Source organism: Rana temporaria, chromosome 5 (genome assembly GCF_905171775.1).
Source record: "Rana temporaria chromosome 5, aRanTem1.1, whole genome shotgun sequence".
Taxonomy (NCBI): Eukaryota; Metazoa; Chordata; class Amphibia; order Anura; family Ranidae; genus Rana; species Rana temporaria.
Window position 1 is genome coordinate 412530144 of NC_053493.1, and position 20927 is coordinate 412551070.

At 46.6% G+C, this 20927-nt stretch overlaps 1 protein-coding gene across 18 annotated transcripts in view; it reads right to left on the reverse strand.

Annotated features, from left to right (window-relative positions):
- The window catches only part of SCRIB (scribble planar cell polarity protein), a 265308-nt gene that overhangs the window by 72608 nt on the left and 171773 nt on the right, over nucleotides 1–20927 (reverse strand). For 11 of the 18 annotated variants that reach the window (XM_040355076.1, XM_040355069.1, XM_040355061.1 and 8 more), the window contains 5 exons: nucleotides 20632–20820; nucleotides 18863–18982; nucleotides 18716–18772; nucleotides 14455–14511; nucleotides 7412–7501 (listed from right to left, as the gene is read on the reverse strand). In XM_040355076.1, the coding sequence (XP_040211010.1) occupies nucleotides 7412–7501; nucleotides 14455–14511; nucleotides 18716–18772; nucleotides 18863–18982; nucleotides 20632–20820 (513 nt within the window). The remainder of the gene's footprint in view (nucleotides 1–7411; nucleotides 7502–14454; nucleotides 14512–18715; nucleotides 18773–18862; nucleotides 18983–20631; nucleotides 20821–20927) is intronic. The other 7 variants (XM_040355062.1, XM_040355078.1, XM_040355064.1 and 4 more) reach the window with 6 other exon arrangements.

Genomic DNA, 20927 nt, shown 5'->3' on the forward strand with positions numbered 1-20927 from the left:
ATGAAATATGTAATCAGGAACAGCCCTAATTTATTTTTATATATATATATATATATATATATATATATATATATATATATATGTATATATATATATATATATATATATATATATAAAAATACATACATACAATAATTCAGTTCTTACCCCAATATCCTTTTTGTGAACTAGTGCCCAAAACCTAAATTCAGAAGGTCTTAAGCAGCTCACAGATGGGTGGGAGGAAAGAAAATCACTCTATTTCCCAATTAACACTATCAGTGTAGATGGGGGAATGCCTCCCGCAGCGATATTGTGTTCTGCCAGCAGGGGGGGTGCGTAATCACATGTTAAAAAAACTCAACAGGCTGGTTGAACCCATGTCGATCGATGAATGGATCGTCTTGAGTACACAATCAGCCTTCCCATACATAGATCGGAATTCGGCCGGTTCCTGTCAAACTGGCTGAATTTCAAACCATGTACGGCGGCCGGCTTTACCAATACAGGGGTAAGATTCGATCTTACTCAAGGGTAGGTTGTGCTTCTAAAAGAACTATGACAGCTAATTTAACAACAGCCGTATTACTAATTCAGCCAACTCAGTTCCCAGTGAAGGGTGAGAAGAATTTGTGAATGGATCTGCTATGGTTGTTTTTACCCCCCCCCCCCCCCCCCCCCCCCCCACTTTAAAATAAATATAACATTTAGATAAAATGCCTTGTATGACCTCCATTGCTCCTTGCTCAGAACAGAATATACAGCGAGTGCAGATCTGCATGTCTATGGATGGTTAGGAAGGAGCACCAAAAAAGGAGTTCTAACTATATAGAAAAAATAAATAAAATAATCAGTGTATGCCTAGAAAGCACCGGATGGGATTGTTGAAGGTTAGGTTAGTTGCAAGAATAAAAACCTCCTACACAAGCTCACTTTCTGGCACTCGGTCATACCAACAGGACGCATTGGACTGTAAGAAGGGAAGGAGTCTGGGGCTCGGGAAGGAGTTTGGGGTTCGGGAAGGCTGGTCACAGACAGACAGACGGACACCAAACAATGACAGGGAACCCCCATGCCCCCCAGGTGAACATTGCGAGTACTCACAGTTTCCTGACCGCTCTTTGAGGTTCCGAGGTGTGATCTGTCCTCTCTCCTCGCACTATTTCCCCAGCAGGGCAGACACACATACAAGGGCTTCCAAAAATAGTGCGAGGGGGGGAGGAGGAGAGCCTCTTGTGATTCCAAGGCTTTGGAATGGCAGCTGTGAGCCATGCGGCAGGAATAGAACCTGACTACAGGAATGACACATTCCCAGAAAACCACCACATTCTTCACCCCATCCCCCCACCTGCACCAGGATGAAGGCCTGGAATCATCACTAACCCAACACCTGCGTGTATATAAAAATACAATTCCAAACTGGTAGCCAGAGACCAGCCAAGCTGCTGCAAGTGTCACATTCCTTGGCTACTGTCTGGCAAGTTACCCCACCACCACATTTCCTTCACCCCATCCCACACCTGCACCAGGAGGAAGGACTGGCACATCATAGGTCTTCACCCCATCCTTCACCAGGAGGAAGGTCTGGCATATCATGGGTCTTCACCCCATCCCACACCTGCACCAGGAGGAAGGTCTGGCACATCATGGGTCTTCACCCCATCCTTCACCAGGAGGAAGGTCTGGCACATCATGGGTCTTCACCCCATCCTGCACCAGAAGGAAGGTCTGGCACATCATGGGTCTTCACCCCATCCCACACCAAGAGGAAGGTCTGGAACATCATGGGTCTTCACCCCATTCCACACATGCACCAGGAGGAAAGTCTGGAAGATCATGGGTCTTCACCCCATCCTGCACCAGGAGGAAGGTCTGGCACATCATGGGTCTTCACCCCATCCCACACCTGCACCAAGAGGAAGGTCTGGAACATCATGGGTCTTCACCCCATCCCACACCTGCACCAAGAGGAAGGTCTGGCACATCATGGATCTTCACCCCACACCTGCACCAGGAGGAAGGTCTGGCACATCATAGGTCTTCACCCCATCCCACACCTGCACCAGGAGGAAGGTCTGGCACATCATAGGTCTTCACCCCATCCCACACCTGCACCAGGAGGAAGGTCTGGCACATCATAGGTCTTCACCCCATCCCACACCTGCACCAGGAGGAAGGTCTGGCACATCATGGGACTTCATCCCATCCTGCACCAGGAGGAAGGTCTGGCACATCATGGGACTTCATCCCATCCTGCACCAGGAGGAAGGTCTGGCACATCATGGGTCTTCACCCCATCCCACTCCTGCACCAGGAGGAAGGTCTGGCACATCATGGGACTTCATCCCATCCTGCACCAGGAGGAAGGTCTGGCACATCATGGGACTTCATCCCATCCTGCACCAGGAGGAAGGTCTGGCACATCATGGGTCTTCACCCCACCCCATCCCACTCCTGCACCAGGAGGAAGGTCTGGCACATCATGGGACTTCATCCCATCCTGCACCAGGAGGAAGGTCTGGCACATCATGGGTCTTCACCCCATCCCACACCTGCACCAAGAGAAAGGTCTGGCATATCATGGGTCTTCACCCCATCCCACACCTGCACCAGGAGGAAGGTCTAGCACATCATGGATCTTCACCCCATCCCACACCTGCACCAGGAGGAAGGTCTGGCATATCATGGGTCTTCACCGCATCCTGCACCAGGAGGAAAGTCTGGCACATTATGGGTCTTCACCCCATCCCACACCTGCACCAGGAGGAAGGTCTGGCACATCATGGGTTCTCACCCCTTCCTGCACCAGAAAGGAAGGTCTGACACATCATGGATCTTCACCCCCATCCCACACCTGCACCAAGAGGAAGGTCTGGCACATTATGGGTCTTCACCCCATCCCACACCTGGCCCAAGATAAAGGTCTGGCATATCATGGGTCTTCACCCCAACCCACACCTGCACCAAGAGGAAGGTCTGGCACATCATGGGTCTTCACCCCATCCCACACCTGCACCAGGACGATGGTCTGGCACATCATGGTTCTTCACCCCATCCCACACCTGCACCAGGAGGAAGGTCTGGCACATCATGGGTCTTCACCCCATCCCACACCTGCACCAGGACGATGGTCTGGCACATCATGGTTCTTCACCCCATCCCACACCTGCACCAGGAGGAAGGTCTGGCACATCATGGGTCTTCACCCCATCCCACACCTGCACCAGGAGGAAGGTCTGGCACATCATGGGTCTTCACCCCATCCTGCACCAAGAGGAAGGTCTGGCACATCATGGATCTTCACCCCATCCCACACCTGCACCAGAAAGGAAGGTCTGGCACATCATGGGTCTTCACCCCATCCCACACCTGGCCCAAGATAAATGTCTGGCATATCATGGGTCTTCACCCCAACCCACACCTGCACCAAGAGGAAGGTCTGGCACATCATGGGTCTTCACCCCATCCCACACCTGCACCAGGACGACGGTCTGGCACATCATGGTTCTTCACCCCATCCCACACCTGCACCAGGAGGAAGGTCTGGCACATCATGGGTCTTCACCCATCCTGCACCAGAAAGTAAGGTCTGGCACATCATGGGTCTTTATCCCATACCACACCTGCACCAAGAGGAAGGTCTGGCACATCATGGGTCTTCACCCCATCCCACACCTGCACCAAGAGGAAAGGTCTGGCACATCATGTGTCTTCACCCCATCCCACACCTGCACCAAGAGGAAGGTCTGGCGCATCATGGGTCTTCACCCCATCCCACACCTGCACCAGGAGGAAGGTATAGCACATCAATGTCCTTAACACTGTCAGCCAAGGACCAACATTTCAGAGCCTGGAGATGGAAAAACTGCTGGTTGCTCTGCAGCAATACCAAACTCCTGGATGCTGGAAACTACCAGTAATTCCAAATCTACACCCAGTTTTTGCTTGGAAAACCTTCACTTCTCAGGCCTCTAAAAATACCAACAAAATCTTCAACAGTTTAATCTGACCCCACCACTAGTCTCATCATATTAGGTTACCAGGACAAAACCCCATTAATCTCACCAGCGTTAGACAACATTGCCCCCAACCTTGCTCCTTCAGCTGACTAAAGTCAGCTCAACAGGGAGGCAAACTTGTTCCATTAACTACTTGAACATCAGCCCAACAGGGAGCAAAGCTTCTTCCATTAGCTGCATGATCATCAGCCAGGCACGTAGCCAACTTTGCTCCATTGGCTTCCTGATCAGCCCAACATGTAGCTAATTTTTCTTAATTGACTTCCTGAACATCAGCCCAACATGTAACAAACTCTGCTCCATTGGCTTCCTGAACATTAGCAAATTGTGGAGCTAACCATTCTCCATTGGCTGCATAACATCAGCCCAACATAGGACTTTTACTGCTCCATTGACTTCCTGAATGTCCGCCCAATAGCCAAGCCTGCTCCATCGGCTTCCTGAATGTCCGCCCCAACATGGAGCTAAGCCTGCTCCATTGGCTTCCTGAACGCCAGTCCAACATGGCGCCAACCCTTCTCTATTGGCTGCCTGTCAGCAATTGTGGAGCTAAACATTCTCCATTGGCTGCATAACATCAATCCAACATGGGACTAACTCTGTTCTATTGGCTTCCTGAACATCAGCCCAACATGCGGCTAACACTGCTCCACTGACTTCCTGAATGTCCGCCCAATAGCTAAGCCTGCTTTATTGGCTTCCTGAATGCCCACCCAACATGGAGCTAAGCCTGCTTCATCAGCTTCCTGAACTTCCGCCCCAACATGGAGCCAAGCCTGCTTCATCAGCTTCCTGAACTTCCGCCCCAACATGGAGCTAAGCCTGCTTCATCAGCTTCCTAAACGTCCGCCCCAACATGGAGCTAAGCCTGCTTCATCAGCTTCCTGAACGTCCGCCCCAACATGGAGCTAAGCCTGCTTCATCAGCTTCCTGAACGTCCGCCCCAACATGGAGCTAAGCCTGCTTCATCAGCTTCCTAAACGTCCGCCCCAACATGGAGCCAAGCCTGCTTCATCAGCTTCCTGAATGTCCGGGCCATATGGAGCCAAGCCTGCACCACCGGCTTCCTGAACGTCCATCCCAACATGGAGCTAAGCCTGCTTCATCAGCTTCCTGAACGTCCGGGCCATATGGAGCCAAGCCTGCACCACTGGCTTCCTAAACGTCCGCCCCAACATGGAGCTAAGCCTGCTTCATCAGCTTCCTGAATGTCCGGGCCATATGGAGCCAAGCCTGCACCACTGGCTTCCTGAACGTCCGCCCCAACATGGAGATAAGCCTGCTCCATTGGCTTCCTGAACACCAGTCCAACATGGCGCTAACCCTTCTCCATTGGCTGCCTAACGTCAGCAAATGTGGAGCTAACCATTCTCCATTGGCTGCATAAGATTAGTCCAACACGGGACTAACTCTGTTCCATTGGCTTCCTGAACATCAGCCCAACATGGGGGCCAACACTGCTCCATTGGCTTCCTGAACGCCTGCTTAACAGCTAAGCCTGCTTCATTGGCTTCCTGAACGTCCGCCCAACATGGAGCCAAGCCTGTTTCAATGTCTTTCTGAACTTCCGACCAATATGAAGCTAAGCCTGCTCCATTGGCCTCCCTAACCTCTGACCAACATGAAGCCAAGTCTGCTCCATTGGCTTCCTGAACATCTGCCCAACATGGAGCTAAGCCTGTTCCATGTTGGGCAGACATTAGGGAAGCCAATGGAGAAAGCTTAGCATTGTATTGGGGGGACATTCTTAAAGCCAATGGATCTAAGCAAGCTTCTTGAACACCAGCCCAACATGGAGCTAACCTGACTCCATCAGCTGCCCAAACATCAGACCCTTTCTGCTTTGTACCAAGGAGATAATTTGCATGAGATACAATTGCCTAAGCCTACTGTATGACCAGGCCTAAATATTTGACCCTTGCAATCCTGCGGTCAGCTCTCACAAATAACTGAATACAGTCAGTCACTGTGCTAGGTCCAACAACTGCCCACAGCAGACAAAAAACTAAATATTGTCCACTTTACAAAATGTTACAACCCACCATATGCTGCAAACTCTTACACACGCGAACATAGCCAGGGGTGCAGGTCAGAACAGCTACTGACAACAGTCTTGATGGTTTTGCACCAAAATGCTGGCACTTATTTTACCCACAGCAGAGCATAAACAGTTCTGCAATGAATTCTAATAGGGATCTTACATCCCCATCAAGGGTGAAAGCCAAGAGAATACAGACAGGGCTGGGCCAATATGGGTGCAAAAAAGGGGCAGGACATGCAACCTATTTTGTTAAAGTAGTCCACAGCTCATAATGGGGTAATGCACTTTGGTCTTTCCACCTTGGGTGCTCAAGGTCCCTGTCCCAGCACTGCATACAGTTATAGGTATAATGGGATATGCAGCCTAGTGGGTGAAAGTAGTACTGCATGTCCCCAATGCAATACATCAAATCATTTAGCAATCGCATAACAATAACCATTTTGCCTTTAAAGTGGAAGTAAACCTTCCCATCGTTTTCAACCAAGGAAGCTGCCATCTTGGCCTCTGTTAATCTACAACTGCCATGATGCTGCACATGTGATCAGTTAGGACACCAGCCGTTGAATGGTTTGACAGTTTGGTTGAGAGCACAACCAATGGGAGGGTTAAATTTCCGGCACCGAAACGCAACCGTTTTATGGATGGGTTTACTTCCACTTTAAGAGAACCTGTCAAATTTAAAAATCTTAGTGTACTTAATTGGCAAAATTGTCAGATATACCTCTCTACAGAAAATTAGTAGGCCTAGGCAGTGGAAAAGTTAAATGGCAGCTAAGAACTAGTGGAAGAGAGAAGAACAGAAAGATTCTAGGAGAATGAGCGCAGATCAACAAAAGCAGAGAAGCCTCTCGGTCAACATCCACTTCAGGAGTTTCTCTGGAAAGTGGAAGTTCCTAAAATATTAAATTTTTAGCCCAATATATGTGAATGTAATAGGTCCTCTTTTATGACACTTATATTGCAGTTCCATAGATACAAACACACAAGACAGTGATCACATCAGCAAATATGTGGGACGACATGAATACCCGATAGCAATAAGTCAAGTGACCTCGCTGACTACACATGTCCAGCCAGATGACCACAAATGACAGCCAGAAAAGAACGCCTAGAGACAAGTTACAGCAACCAATAAAAGCCAACATGACGGTCCAAATACAGGAGACATAGAACAGTTAATTAACAAATCGCAATACATTCAGCAACTGATAACAGAGTGGGGGGCTTATCAACAAGAAAGGAGACAACGGAGTTTGAAAGATGATGTCTCGGCTGGCAACAAACATCCGATTGGCAATTCGTAAATTTTGTCACTAGAAACACAAGTATTGCCAGACCACATAGCGTATGGCCCATCCGCCTTTACACTCACTCTGTTCCCCTTGGGCAGGCCGCTGCTGGGTAACGCTGCCAGTGTCTTGTAATCCATCATCATAGGTTCCGTAGATGGCGTTGTGTAGCCCTGAAAATATAAGAGACAATAGTAAGTCTCAACAGTAGTAGAGAGATAAAAGAACTACAGAGTGTCTAACAATCCTAGATAAAGAGGTCTGAGAGGAAGGCACCCTAACCAGGTCCCACCCAGGCAATTCTGACATCTCTCTCCTACATGTAAAAAATCATTTTTTTTTGCTGGAAAATTACTTCGAACCCCCCCAATTAAAAAAAAAAAAAAAAAAAAAAAATGTATACATATATTGTGACAGAACTCACTGTTACTGGGCCAGATTCATCAAGAGATACGACGGCGGATCTCCTGATCGGATCTATGCGCATAGATCTCCCTTAGATCCGACAGGTGTAAGTGACCAAGTCTGCATTCTCACCTAGGCGACAACGCCGCGTACGTGGCGTATTTTGCCGTGATTCGTTTAACTTTTTTTTTTTTTTAACAAATCATTTCCATTGCTGTCTACGGCCCAACGCCAATGCCGCCTGAAAAAAAGGCGTTTAGGCGTGAGATGTGAACCATCTCATAGACAGCAATGGAAATTCGCCCCTCCAGCGTATCGAGCATCAGGCGTTTTGTCGCCAAGGTGTGAATGGAGCTTTACACCGTCAGATCTTAGGCTGCAATCTCCCGCCGGCCGCTAGGTGTCGCCACGTTTTTTTACGCGTCGGATATGCAAATGAGGAGAACCACCGATTCAGTAACGAACGCCCGCCGCTTTTTTTTCACGTCGTTTGCGTTCTGCTTTTTCCGGCGGATAGTTACCCCTGTTTAGTATGGCCGTCGTTCCCGCGCCAAGTTTTAAATTTTAACGTTGTTTGTGTACGTCAATTCAGAATTCGGCCCGACGCAGATTACGCTCAAGCCGAAACCACTGACGTCCTAGCGACGTCAGTGTGAGCAATGCACGCCGGCGGCGTATGCACATTTAAATCGGCGCGGGGACGCGCCTGATTTAAATACTACACTCCCCCTAGCCGCGGAATTTGAATTCCGCCGGGGGAGTTACGATCCGCCGGTGCAAGTTTCAAGGTAAGTGCTTTGTGAATACTGCAATAGCCTCTCAAAATTGCACCGGCGGATCGTAAATCACATAGATTACGCGGATCTAAAGATCCGCTAATCTATGTGAATCTAGCCCACTGTGTGTTTTGGAAGGGACTGGGGGCGGGCCTCCTACCGACAGACTATGGGCCAGAAAAGATACTGGGGACCCGGGACATGCTGGCACTGAGACGGGAGGGGTTACCCCGGCAGACAGACCTGGAACCTTAAGACTACTTTTCCAACATCCTCGAGTTGACCCGTTCGGGGTCCCACTGTGGCTGTTGGACTGTTTCCCAGGGGAAGTATTGTCATGGACCTTGAAATGCGGAAGTGTTCCTCCTTGAAATCTGTTACACAGTGGGGGGTCTTCTGCTCTGTCTTAAGGCTCCAGACCATGGGTCTTCAAACTAAGGCCCTCCAGTTGTTCAGGAACTACAATTCCCATTATGCCTAGTCATGTCTGTGAATGTCCGTGTGCTACAATGCTTCATGGGATGTGTAGTTCTGCAACAGCTAGAGGGCCGTAGTTTGAGGATCCCTGCTCCAGACGGCTCAATTTTTCTGTGTCTGGCTATTGTGTACATTGATTGCCCCCTGGGGCTTCTGTCTCATTAAACATAGCAGTCCTTCTAATCAAGCTTTTGGACCAATCCCTGCTGACTCATTTTCAAGTCCTCATTTGCATGGCTAAGAGGACCTGAAGGAGAACTACATGTACTTTACAATTGACCAATAGGAAATCGGTTGTTGGGGGCGGGATGTTCCAAATTCTGTAAAAGTGTGTTGTGTGCTTCCAAAAAAGGTCTTCCTGTTTGAACTTACATACAGCCTGCCTGGTGTTTGTTATAATGGATTGCGAACGACACATAGCTGTAGTTCGGATCCCGGAGCCTTGGATGACCGAACCATCAGACATTGCGATCTGCAAGCTGACTCAATAGTAGTATACATACATACATACATACACACCGTATATACTCGAGTATAAGCCAAATTTTCAGGACACATTTTTGTGCTGAAAAAGCCCCCCTCGGCTTACACTCGAATGAGGGTCCCACTTACTGCTCTCTGGGGCCACTTTGAGCCATTACTGCGACTGCCTCTAGAGGTGTGTGTGTGTATATATAATGTATAATATATATATATTTTTTTTTTTTATGTCACACCGTATTTGCGAAGTGGCATTTTTAAACGATATTTGTTTTGGAAAAAAAATACACTTGAATGAAAAAATGAATTAAATGAATGAATAAAAAAAAAAAAAACAATATATAACCCAATTTTTTGGTCAACTATAAAAGATGGCTACTTGTCACGGTTTAAAATTGTGCACGCTCGTGGAATGGCGCCAAACTTTGGTACTTAAAAACCTCCATAGGCAATGCCTTAAAATTTGTACAGGTTACCAGTTTAGCGTTAGAGGAGGTCTGGCGCTAGAATTATTCCTCACGCTCCAACAATCGCAGTGATACCCTCATATGTGTGGTGCAAACACAGTTTACATATGAAGGCGTTACCCATGTATGCATTTGCCCCGGCGCTTTAAAAAAATATATATATATTTTTTTTTATCACTTTTATTCCTATCACAAGAAATGTAAACATCCCTTCTGATTATTATTATAGATTTTTTTTATACAGGATTCATATAGCGCTAACAGTTTGCGAAGCACTTTAAGTTGCGATAGAAATGAGGCATGACAGATCCTCTTTATGTAGTCTAAAGCCCCATACACACTATCAGTTTTCCAGCAGGTTTTTCTCTTCAGGTTTACCAAAACAATCTAATATGAGGTCAAACCTTAAGAATTTCAATTTGTATGCAATCAGGCAGGCCCTTGGCAGGCACATGGTTTTGGTAAACCCGAAGAGAAAAACCTGCAGGAAAACCGATAGTGTGTATGGGGCTTTAGAACCAAACCTCCCCCCTCTACCCTGGAAACCATAAGATAAAAAAAAACAACCAGGAAAAAAAAAAAAATTAGCAGTGTGTACATCTGCCATTACCCGAAGTGGCTTCTGGCCTACCAGGATCATAAGGGATGGCTGGAGACCATCCAGTTTTCGGCCATCGCTGTGGTAACCCGGACCCGCCACTTGATTCGATCTGGGGCTCTCCGATCACACGGGAGAGACCGGAGAGGGACCAATGGGTGGCGGGAGGAGTCCCCTCCCGCTACTTGTTAAAGCAGTCCAGCAGCTAACTAGCTGCTAGGATGGCTTTTATGTTAGAGAGAATCGCTGGCTAAAAAAAAGTGAGATATCTGGATGCCTGTAGCTGCAGTAATCATCCAGAAATCTTCACTTCAACAGGCAGGAAGTGGTTAACTGGAGACCACAGAATAGGACCTGAAAGTAACCAACCCTAATGTGAAAGTTTGTTTTCTGGGCACGGGATTCAAAGGAAGAAGCCTAAATATATAAGTCACCATAAGAGCTAGTTTACACTTGCTCCAAAACACGCTTTGTTAAAGCTCATCACAGTTATTTGTGGGTTCTGTTTGGTATTGGTTGCTGTGCACTGTGTGGTATTGGAGGTGGTTGTATCCATATTATTTCACTTATCTTTAATAAATCATTATATTTCACTTACACACGTTTGGGTTTCTTCTGTTGCAGTCCACACAGTTCTGGTCTTATCTGATACGTGACACAGAAGACAGTACTGACCCATATACTGATCAGCCAGAACCCACCAAAAAGGATCAAATTGAGGCATTATGGATAGTGTGAGTGGTTATCCTGGGTTTGCATATTTATTTTTTTTGTTCTGTTATTCAGTGCCAAATACTCCTGTAGGTGGCAGTATAATATAAGAGCCCAGGGACGTGACTTTCTGTGTTCTGCAGTGAATAAGAAATGCATTTTACCTATTCTGTGCAATGCAATAGATGTGTAAGAGGTAAAAATCAATCAATCTATCTATCTATCTATCTATCTATCTATCTATCTATCTATCTATCTATCTATCTATCTATCTATCTATCTATCTATCTATCTATCTATCACAGATGAGCCCTTGAGATACATTTTTATGTAATTTTTAAATGATAATGGTATTAGGCCAACAATGTTTAATGATTTTTTGGTAAAGTGGTGTAATTTGTGCATTTCAGTAGTTTCATTTTCTGTTTTTCAATCAATATTGTTTATTCTTTGTAGTATTTTAACCACTTCATTACTGGGCACTTAAACCCCCTTCCTGCCCAGACCAATTTTCAGCTTTCAGCGCTGGCGCATTTTGAATGACAATTGCGCGGTCATACAACACTGTACCCAAATTATATTTTTATCATTTTTTCCCCACAAGTAGAGCTTTCTTTTGGTGGTATTTGATCATCTCTGCGATTTTTATTTTTTGCGGTATAAACAAAAAAGACAGAAAATTTTGAAAAAAAAACTATATTTTTTACTTTGTTATAATAATATCCCATTTTTTTTTTTTAATATTTTTTAAAAAAAATATTTTTTTCCTCGGTTTAGGCCAATGCGTATTCTTCTACATATTTTATATTGATTGGTTTGCGCAAAAGTTATAGCGCCTACAAAATAGGGGATAGTTTTATGATTTTTATTTTTTACTAGTAGTTACTAGTTTTTTTTGTCATGCCTGCGATATTGCGGCGGACATATCGGACACTTTTGGGACCATTCACATTTATACAGCGATCAGTGCTATAAAAATGCACTAATTACTGTATAAATGTGACTGGCAGGGAAGGGGTTAACACTAGGGGGTGAGGAAGGGGTTAAATGTATTCCCTGGGTGTGTTCTAACTGTGTGTGTGTGGAGGGGACTGACTGGGGGAGGTGACCGATGCCGTGTCCCTATGTACAAGGGACACAGATCGGTCTCCTCTCTCCCTGACAGGACATGGAGCTCTGGGTTTACACACATAGCTCCACGTCCCTGCTGTCACCGCCAATCGCGGGTACCTGGCGGATATCGCGGCAGCCAGGCACGCGCCTCGGCATCTCAGCAATGCGCTGGGCACAGTGTTTCCCAGCGGCGCGCGCGAGAAATGCACATAAAAGGACATCCAGGGACGTCCACCAGGCAGTTGAGAGCCGCGCTGTGGACGTCTTTCGTCTATAGTGCGGCTCTCAGGTGGTTAATATGATGTTATGGTTTATTACAGTATTGTATTCATTTCTGGCCTTGTTTCTGTTTGTTATTGTGATTTTAGTGTCGTCTTTGTTTAAGTATAGCATGAACATGATGATCAGTAGAGAATAATGCCCCTTACATTTGTGGTCCCTGGGAAGATTCTGCCCCAGAATAAAAAGCCTCATTGTTGTCCGTTACTCATCCGAGAGTCCGAAATCAAGCAACCCCTGCAGCTTCCTATACCACCTACCCTCTGCTCACCGGAACACCAAACAGTAACACTACATTGGGGAGAATCTCTACGTGCCACTTAAAACTCCCCCTCTTTCAGTACGTAGTGTGTAAAACATGTCACAACCAAAGCTGTACAATAAAACAACCCTTTCCTAAGGCATACCATTTTTTTTTTTCCTTTAACCAGTGGGCAGCGTCGCAGTACCGGTATTAACATTTTCTCGGCCGCTAGCAGGTGTTAAAAGCGCCCAGCTAGCGGCCGAAATGCGCCGCTATTCCGACGGTAAAATAGCGGCTTTTTCCCGCCAACGCTATGGGCGGCACCAGTGTGAATGGGATCTTAAAGCGAAGCTCCACACAAAAAGGGAAGTTCCACTTTAAAGTGGTTCTACACTCTGTAAGTGGTTGTACACCCTGTAAGAATAGATTAAGGCTTAGCTGTAGGTGCTGGAAATATCTTCTAAACCTTTACGGTTTAGGAGATATTTACAATTGAGACGAGCGCTAATGTCTACGTCGACAACAGCCCAGGCGCACTTTAGAAACGGCGATGTCCGAAACCGACATGCTTTTCATATGAAAATCCTGAGATTTTAGCTGCCCCGCCTCCTAGCATGGTGGCCATCTGTAAGCCCAGGGGCCCCATGAGTTGTCATTCCGCCCTTGATGGCGCTGACACACATTACTACAGTGCAAATATATCGTGCAGCGTAGGCAATCGGCGCTACCCCCAGCAAAGCAAAGTGCACATGTGCAAACAATAAATTAATGAAAAATAAACTGATAAGTGATAAATGTGAAGGTGCTGCACCTGACTTAGAAAAGGCTAAAGATTGGGAAATACGTTAAAAAATAAAAAGGTGAGTGCGCAACCAAAATAAAACAATAAAAATTGTAGTGCAAGTGTCCTTATTAAGGACAAAGGTGCAAAGATATCAACGGGTCCTTAAAGCGGGAGTTCACCCAAAAATCAACTTTCTGCAGTTAGATCCAGCATACTGCTGACATCTGCAGTATGCTGGTCTTTATTTTATTTTGGTACTTATCGTTTTAGCAGTATTTCTTCTACGGCTCCGAGCGGGGAATCCTGCGGGGAATGGGCATTCCCGAAGGCAAGCAAGTTGATCGACGGCCTTCGATAGCGCGTTACGGCTTCCGAAAACAGCAGAGGTGACACTTGGCTGTTTACGGCACCTGCGCCTGCCGTGTAGAGCTGACTGTGCAGGCGCCGTAAATTGCCGAGTGCCACTAGTGTGCATTTTCGGAAGCCGTGACGCGCTATCGAAGGCTGTCAATCAACTTGCTCGTCTTCGGGAACACCTATACCAGGAAGTAATCCCCGCTCGGAGCCATAGAAGAAATACTGCTAAAACGATAAGTACCAAAAAAAAAAAAAAAGACAAGCATGCTGCAGATGTCAGCAGTATGCTGGATCTAACTGCAGAAAGTTGATTTTTGGGTGAACTCCCGCTTTAATGACGGTTTATATTGCCTGGAGCTTTGGGTCCGTAACTGACAGGAAGGTAAACTCCCCTACAGAGTCTATAACGTCGGGTATTACAGACAGGTCTCTCACCTTAGCTTCCTCTTCGAGGAGCCGCGTAGCCTCCTCGCGCTCCTTGCGCATTTTCTCCTTGACAGAGACAGGACAGTCAGAGCGAGCCACAGGAGCCGAAGCCATGCACAGGGCAGGAGCAGAGGGGAAAAGAAACGGAGCACAAGAAAAGTAAGACGACATGCAGGCCATTGCATGCTGACAGATCATTGGCTGGAGAAGGGTAAGTGAGGGATGGGGAAGGCTCAAAAAAAAAAAAAAAAATTAAAGCAACCCAACCATAGTAGGATTTACAAGGAAGGGAAATCATAGGATGGAGCTGAGGACGACAGATGGAAATGGGCAGACTGGCAGGAATGAGCGGATGGAGGAGGTTTTAGTGTACAGAAGACTGGGGAGCTGGAAGAGGATCACAGCAAAGAGAAACGAGAAACATTGTGTGAGCTGAAAACAATGGAGACCATGAGGCAGAAAAGAAAAAAAGGGACAAAGGACAAGGCCACTCCAAGCATAGAATGACTTTTGGTTGGAGTGACCCGAAAATGATGATCATTGATTAGGCAATAGACAATCCAAAGATTATTTTTATTAGTTCAAGTGCATCTAAAGCCCAAACTTGTTTTGGTTATTTTTGGATGGAAGGGTTAGAACCCTTGTAAAGTTTTGTATTGCTATCTGCAGTGTATTCATTTTTTTTTTTGATGTCACAATGTAGAGTATAAGATTTCCTATTATCTATGCCCAGTCTTGCCACACAGAGTTAAACCAGCTCTAAGCAATCCTCTTTTATTGTTCAGTGAAAATGAACAGACTTCCAGATAAAAACCTGTCTAAATACAAAGTCCATTCCTCTCTCCTTGCTTTAAGTGACAGGTTATTTACATATCTAGCTTGGACATGTTTATCATATGTTATGTTTATAATATGAGGTGATCCACAGTATAAAAAGTGAGAAATCCACCCCTCCCCCACATAACACATCCTGGTAATATACAATGACCTGTGGATCACCTCATATTATGATAAACATAACATAACATATTATAAACATGTCCAAGCTAGATATGTAAATAACCTGTCACTCAAAGCAAGGAGAGAGGAAAGGACTTTTTATTTAGACAGGGTTTTATCTGGAAGTCTGTTCATTTTCACTGAACAATAAAAGAGGATTGCTCAGAGCTGGATTAACTCTGTGTGGCAATACTGGGCACAGATAATAGGAAATCTTATTCTCTACATTGCGACATCAAAAAACATTTTTTGGGGTTTACATCCACTTTAATGGGATTGAAATCTCAAGTTGCCACCGGAGCAGGAATAGAGGGGAAATCTTCCGATGGAGACTCTTATTCAGGTGATAGTCAAGAGGAGGTTTCCCTCGTCTCAGAGATTTTAACATCCCTTTCTGTCGACAGGAAGTAAAGGAAAGTCTCCCCAACAGAAAAAAAAAAAAAAAAAAAACGAACAAGGGTTTTAAAGTGGAATTCTGGCTATACACCTACAGTGGGGAAAATAATGGTTTGATTCCTTGCAGATTTTGCAAGTTTGCCACTTACAAAGAAATGAAGGGTCTATCATTTTTTATCATAGCTGTATTTTAAATGATAGAGACAGAATGTCAACCAAAAATCCAGAAAAAACACCCACAAAAAACAAACTGGTAGCCTGGAAGTTGACCCTGGATGGATTGAAAGCAGCGCAGCCATTGGCTGGCGCTGCTGTCAATCTCATCCAATGACGCGGGGGGCGGGGCCGAGTGATACATTCGGCGGCTATGGCTGCCGCTGTATCACAGGAGAGCGCCCGCAAGAGCTTTCCACCATGCATGAAGGTGGAAAGCTCTTGTGGGGGGAGCCACTACAGCCGCCGAAGGACCCTAGAACACCTGGATCGGGGCCACTGTGTGCAAAACGAGCCACAGTGGAGGTAAGTATAACATGTTTGTTATTTAAAAAAATAAATAAATTAAAATTAGTGTTCCTTTAAAGCCTATATGAGTAACATTACAGCTCCAGGCTTTACTAGCCCTATTGTTGGTGCGAAGGATAGTCAGCATAGGTGTTAGGAGGGGGGAGGGAACACTTTTAAAACTAGTTAAAGCAGTATTCGAGCCGCAATTTTTTTTTTAAGTCAGCAGCTACAAACACTGTAGCTGCTGAATTTTAATAAGGACACTTACCTGTCCAGGAAGCCCACGATTTTGGCCCCCCAGAGGCCAATCTGTCCCTCGGATCAGGTGCCGGCGCCACCATCCTAACTAAGGGAAACAGGCAGTGGAGCCTTGCGGCTTCGCTGCCCGTTTCCTACTGTGCATGCGCGAGTTGCACGACACAAAGGTCCCAGAAGACAGCGCGCCCTTTTTCCCCAAGAGGCAATGCGAAGGAGGAAGGAAATGAGGAGCTCCGAGAAGTAGGAAGTGGCAGATTAGGAAGAGTGCCTAGTAACAGGCTTTTCTTGTAAGTAAAATATATTTGTTTTCAAATGTTTTTTTTTTTACATTTTTAAGGAGAATGGTAAAGCGGAGGTTCACCCTAAAAACATGTATAGAACATTACATTCTGCATACTTTCAACATTTACAGTATGCCGTTTGTTTTAATTTTTTTGCTGTACATACCGTATTATTGCTATTTTCCACCCGACTACTAGCTCCCGCGGGAGTAGGTGTTCCTATGCAGAGGCGCAGTGTCATGTGGGACTTCGCCCAGATGATTGACGTCTTGAGAAAAACTCCGCCCCTCTGGTGGATAACGCGCGTCACGAGTTTCCGAAAGTAGCCAAACTGCGAGTCGGCTCTATACGGCGCCTGCGCACCGACTAGGAGCCGTGTAGAGCCGACTGCGCAGGCGCGGTATAGAGCCGACTCGCAGTTCAACTACTTTCGGAAACTCGTGACGCGCCTTATGCGCCGAGGGGAAGTTTTTCTCAAGACGTCAATTATCTGGGCGAAGTCCCACATGACACTTCGCCTCTGCATAGGAACGCCTACTCCCGCGGGAGTCAGCACCCGGAAGCCGGGTGGCAAATAGCAATAGTACAGCAAAAAAAAACAAAAACAAACAGCATACTGTAAATGGTGGAAGTATGCAGGATGTAATGTTATATACATGCATTTAGGGCAGGGCTCGACAAATCCCGGGCGCCAGGTCGCCATGGCGACTAGGAATAGGGTCCTGGCGACTTGGCTTGGAAGGGGGGCAAAATAAAAAAAAAATGTTTTTCTTTTTTTGTGAGCTGGCACCATTATAAGTTATTACCACCAGATGTGTAAGCTGACGCCATCTGGTGGTGGCCGTTGGTATTACAAGTTAAACAGCAATTCTAATGTAATTTTTCACTATTTTCACTGCCATCTTCTTCCCTCTAATTAGAACCCCCAAACATAATATATATTTTTTATCCTAACACCCTAGAGAATAAAATGGCGATCGTTGCAATACTTTCTGTCATGCCGTATTTGCGCAGCGTTCTTACAAGCGCACTTTTTTGGGAAAAAATTACACTTTTTTTAATTAAAAAATAAGACAACAGTAAAGTTATCCCCATTTTTTTTTTTAATATTATGAAAGATAATGTTACGCCGAGTAAATTCATACCCAACATGTCACGCTTCAAAATTGCGTCCGCTCGTGGAATGCCGACAAACTTTTACCCTTTAAAATCTTCATAGGCGACGTTTAAAAAAATCTACAGGTTGCATGTTTTGAGTTACAGAGGAGGTCTAGGGCTAGAATTATTGCTCTCGCTCTACCAATCGCGGTGATACCTCACATGTGTGGTTTGAACACCGTTTACATATGCGGGCGCGGCTCACGTATGTGTTCGCTTCTGCGTGCAAGCTCGTCGGGACGGAGCGCGTTTTCTGGCTCCCAACTTTTTTAGCTGGCTCCTAGATTCCAAGCAAATTTGTTAAACCCTGATTTAGGGTGAACCTCCGCTTTTTTTTTTTTAGGGTGGACCTCCACTTTAAGTGTATAGCAAGAATTCCACTTTAACCATTTTCTACTCTATCTGAAATGAAAAAATAAAGTTTTGGCTTTAGATCTACTTTCAGAAATGGACGATAAACAGGAAGGTTGCAGAAAGGCTAGTGCTGTGAATGGCTGGAAATGTCTTTAGAGAAAAGAAATATAAAATATCTCTAAAACGCGCAGTGACACAACAATCGTGATGTTATATGGTGGATGAGAGTGCTGCTGTGTTCTATACACATACAAATGTACAGAGGAAAGGGAAGTCCACATAAATGACGGACAGGGTACGAGGTGAATGAGAGCGCTCACCACTTTCTCCATGTCCTCTTTTTCCCACTTCACCTCCCGAACCACCTCCACCTCCTGCTAGAGAGGAGCACAAAGTCACCACTGGTCCCCCTTCCCGAAGGCACAGGCCACCACCCCCCCACAGGACACGGCTTGCTTTAAACCCACCTTCTGCAATCGCTCCATCTCTTCCGGACTCATATCGCGATCGATGGAAGAGATGCTCTCCATGCTGTTCTTCCTTCCAAGGCCGGACGCGAACGGATTGGCGATCACGCCAGGAGAAGCCTGTGGAGATAAGCAGGGCAGAGTTCAGCCGCCTTGTATTACTGGCTGCATAAAAGTGAAAATAGATGTAATTTCGCCATAAGATGGAAGAATAATGAAATCAACGTAAAATTCCTACATTTTTTAGACTCCTCCCTTCCCCTTATAGTGGAAAAAGGATATTCGCAAACTCTACTTGCATTCAGTCCAGCGCTGACAGTGCTCTTCAGGCAGAACGGCACTGGCTGCCTTTCTACCCATCCACATGAGCCCCAGGGATGGACTGGCCATTGGGACTACAGGGAGTTTCCTGGTGGGCCGATGGCTCAGTGGGCTGGCTTCAGTGACAGCGGACCGCCGCCCCCCCCCCCCCTCCGCTCCTCTGTCTATCCCTCCCCGCAGAGCTCACCTCCTCTCCCTTCCCGCAGCGCTCACCTGGGGGGGGGGGGGGGGGACAGAGAATCAGGGGGAGGACCAAAGGAGCAGGGGGGAGGTGACAGACAGCTGACTCAACAGCTATGGCCTGGGAGTTTCTCACTTCTGCCTAAACTTGTTCCATAAGGGGGGGCACCGAACTGATTCTTTGCCCCGGGTGAAATAATGTCTAGCTTCCCCACTGGTACTGCCTATAAGAGTACCAGTACCAGCCGTTCTACTCTTAAGTAGAACGGCTAGTTGCTAGTGAAGGGGGAGAGGGGGCTTGGGTGGTCGGGGGGGGGGGGGGGAAGTATGGCGGCCCGAGTTGTCCGGCCGCCATAGGAGAGACATGTCAAAGTGGGCCAGTCTGGATGAAGTCCAGGGCCAAATTTTGTCCCAGTCCAGCCCTGATGAGCCCCGGGCAATAACACGTCACATAGGGGGGCGTGTCCTCACACAGTATTGGCTCACAGGACTCTAGGATTGAGTGCCACTCCGTCCTGAAAGAACTTTCAATCTACTGCTCCGTAAAGCCGCATTCACACGATCGGACTTCCATCGAACAAATCCGTGGAATTTTGTGCGAAGGGCGTTGGCCATGAACTTGTTCTGCATACAGACGGCAGAACTTTTTCAGCCAACATACACGAAACTACGTGGCTTTTCGTCTCTTTGGCACCACCTTTTGGGCAACACGTAAAAATGTTGTCCGATGGTTAGCATTGGTTCGGAGCATGAGTGTTTGTACTTTGGATTTTAGTCCGACGGACTTGTGCACACACAATCGAATAATTCGAAGGAACACATTTGTTAAGGAAAATCACCGATCTCATGCTGACAGGCATGACATCATAACGTCGTGCCCGGGCCTCCGACGGTCATAGACACCATCCGGTCACCGGAAATCTCTATGCTCGTCATCCGGCACCGAACCGCGGCGGGAGGGGGGGGGTGTCCCCTCCCGTCACCTCCAAGAACGATTAATCGGCGGAACGGCCGCTATGATCATTCTTATGGTGCACAGAATAGCCAGTATGAAAGAATGATATCTGAATGATGCCTCTAGCTGCAGGAATCATTCAGATATCCCCACCCACAAAGTCAAGGACGTCATATGACGTCCACCCAGGATGAGAGATCCTATCTGTGGACGTCATATCACTATGGCTGGGTAATGAAGTGGTTAAGATCCCAAACAGAAGTTTGGGAATGATCGAGTAAAGCGGCACAAGCCAATTAGGCAGACATCTCACCTCAATTGAGTTAGTGGAGACCGGATCAAAGCCATCACAGACAAGAATAAGGAGCGTGTCGCCTACTCCACGCAGTGCCTGGACCGCCTCTGTGTGCGTCATCCCCAGCAGGCTTTGCTGATTCACCTCCAAAATCCGCATGCCGACCTTCAGCCGAGCATCTCGAGCTGCTGCTCCGGAGGAACTGACCTGCAGGAAAGATGGAATCAGCTAGAGACACTTACACTCGCAAGATCTTTCCCATGCAATTGAAAGTACAGAAAACTACACAGAGCATTATGGGGGGAACAATGTGG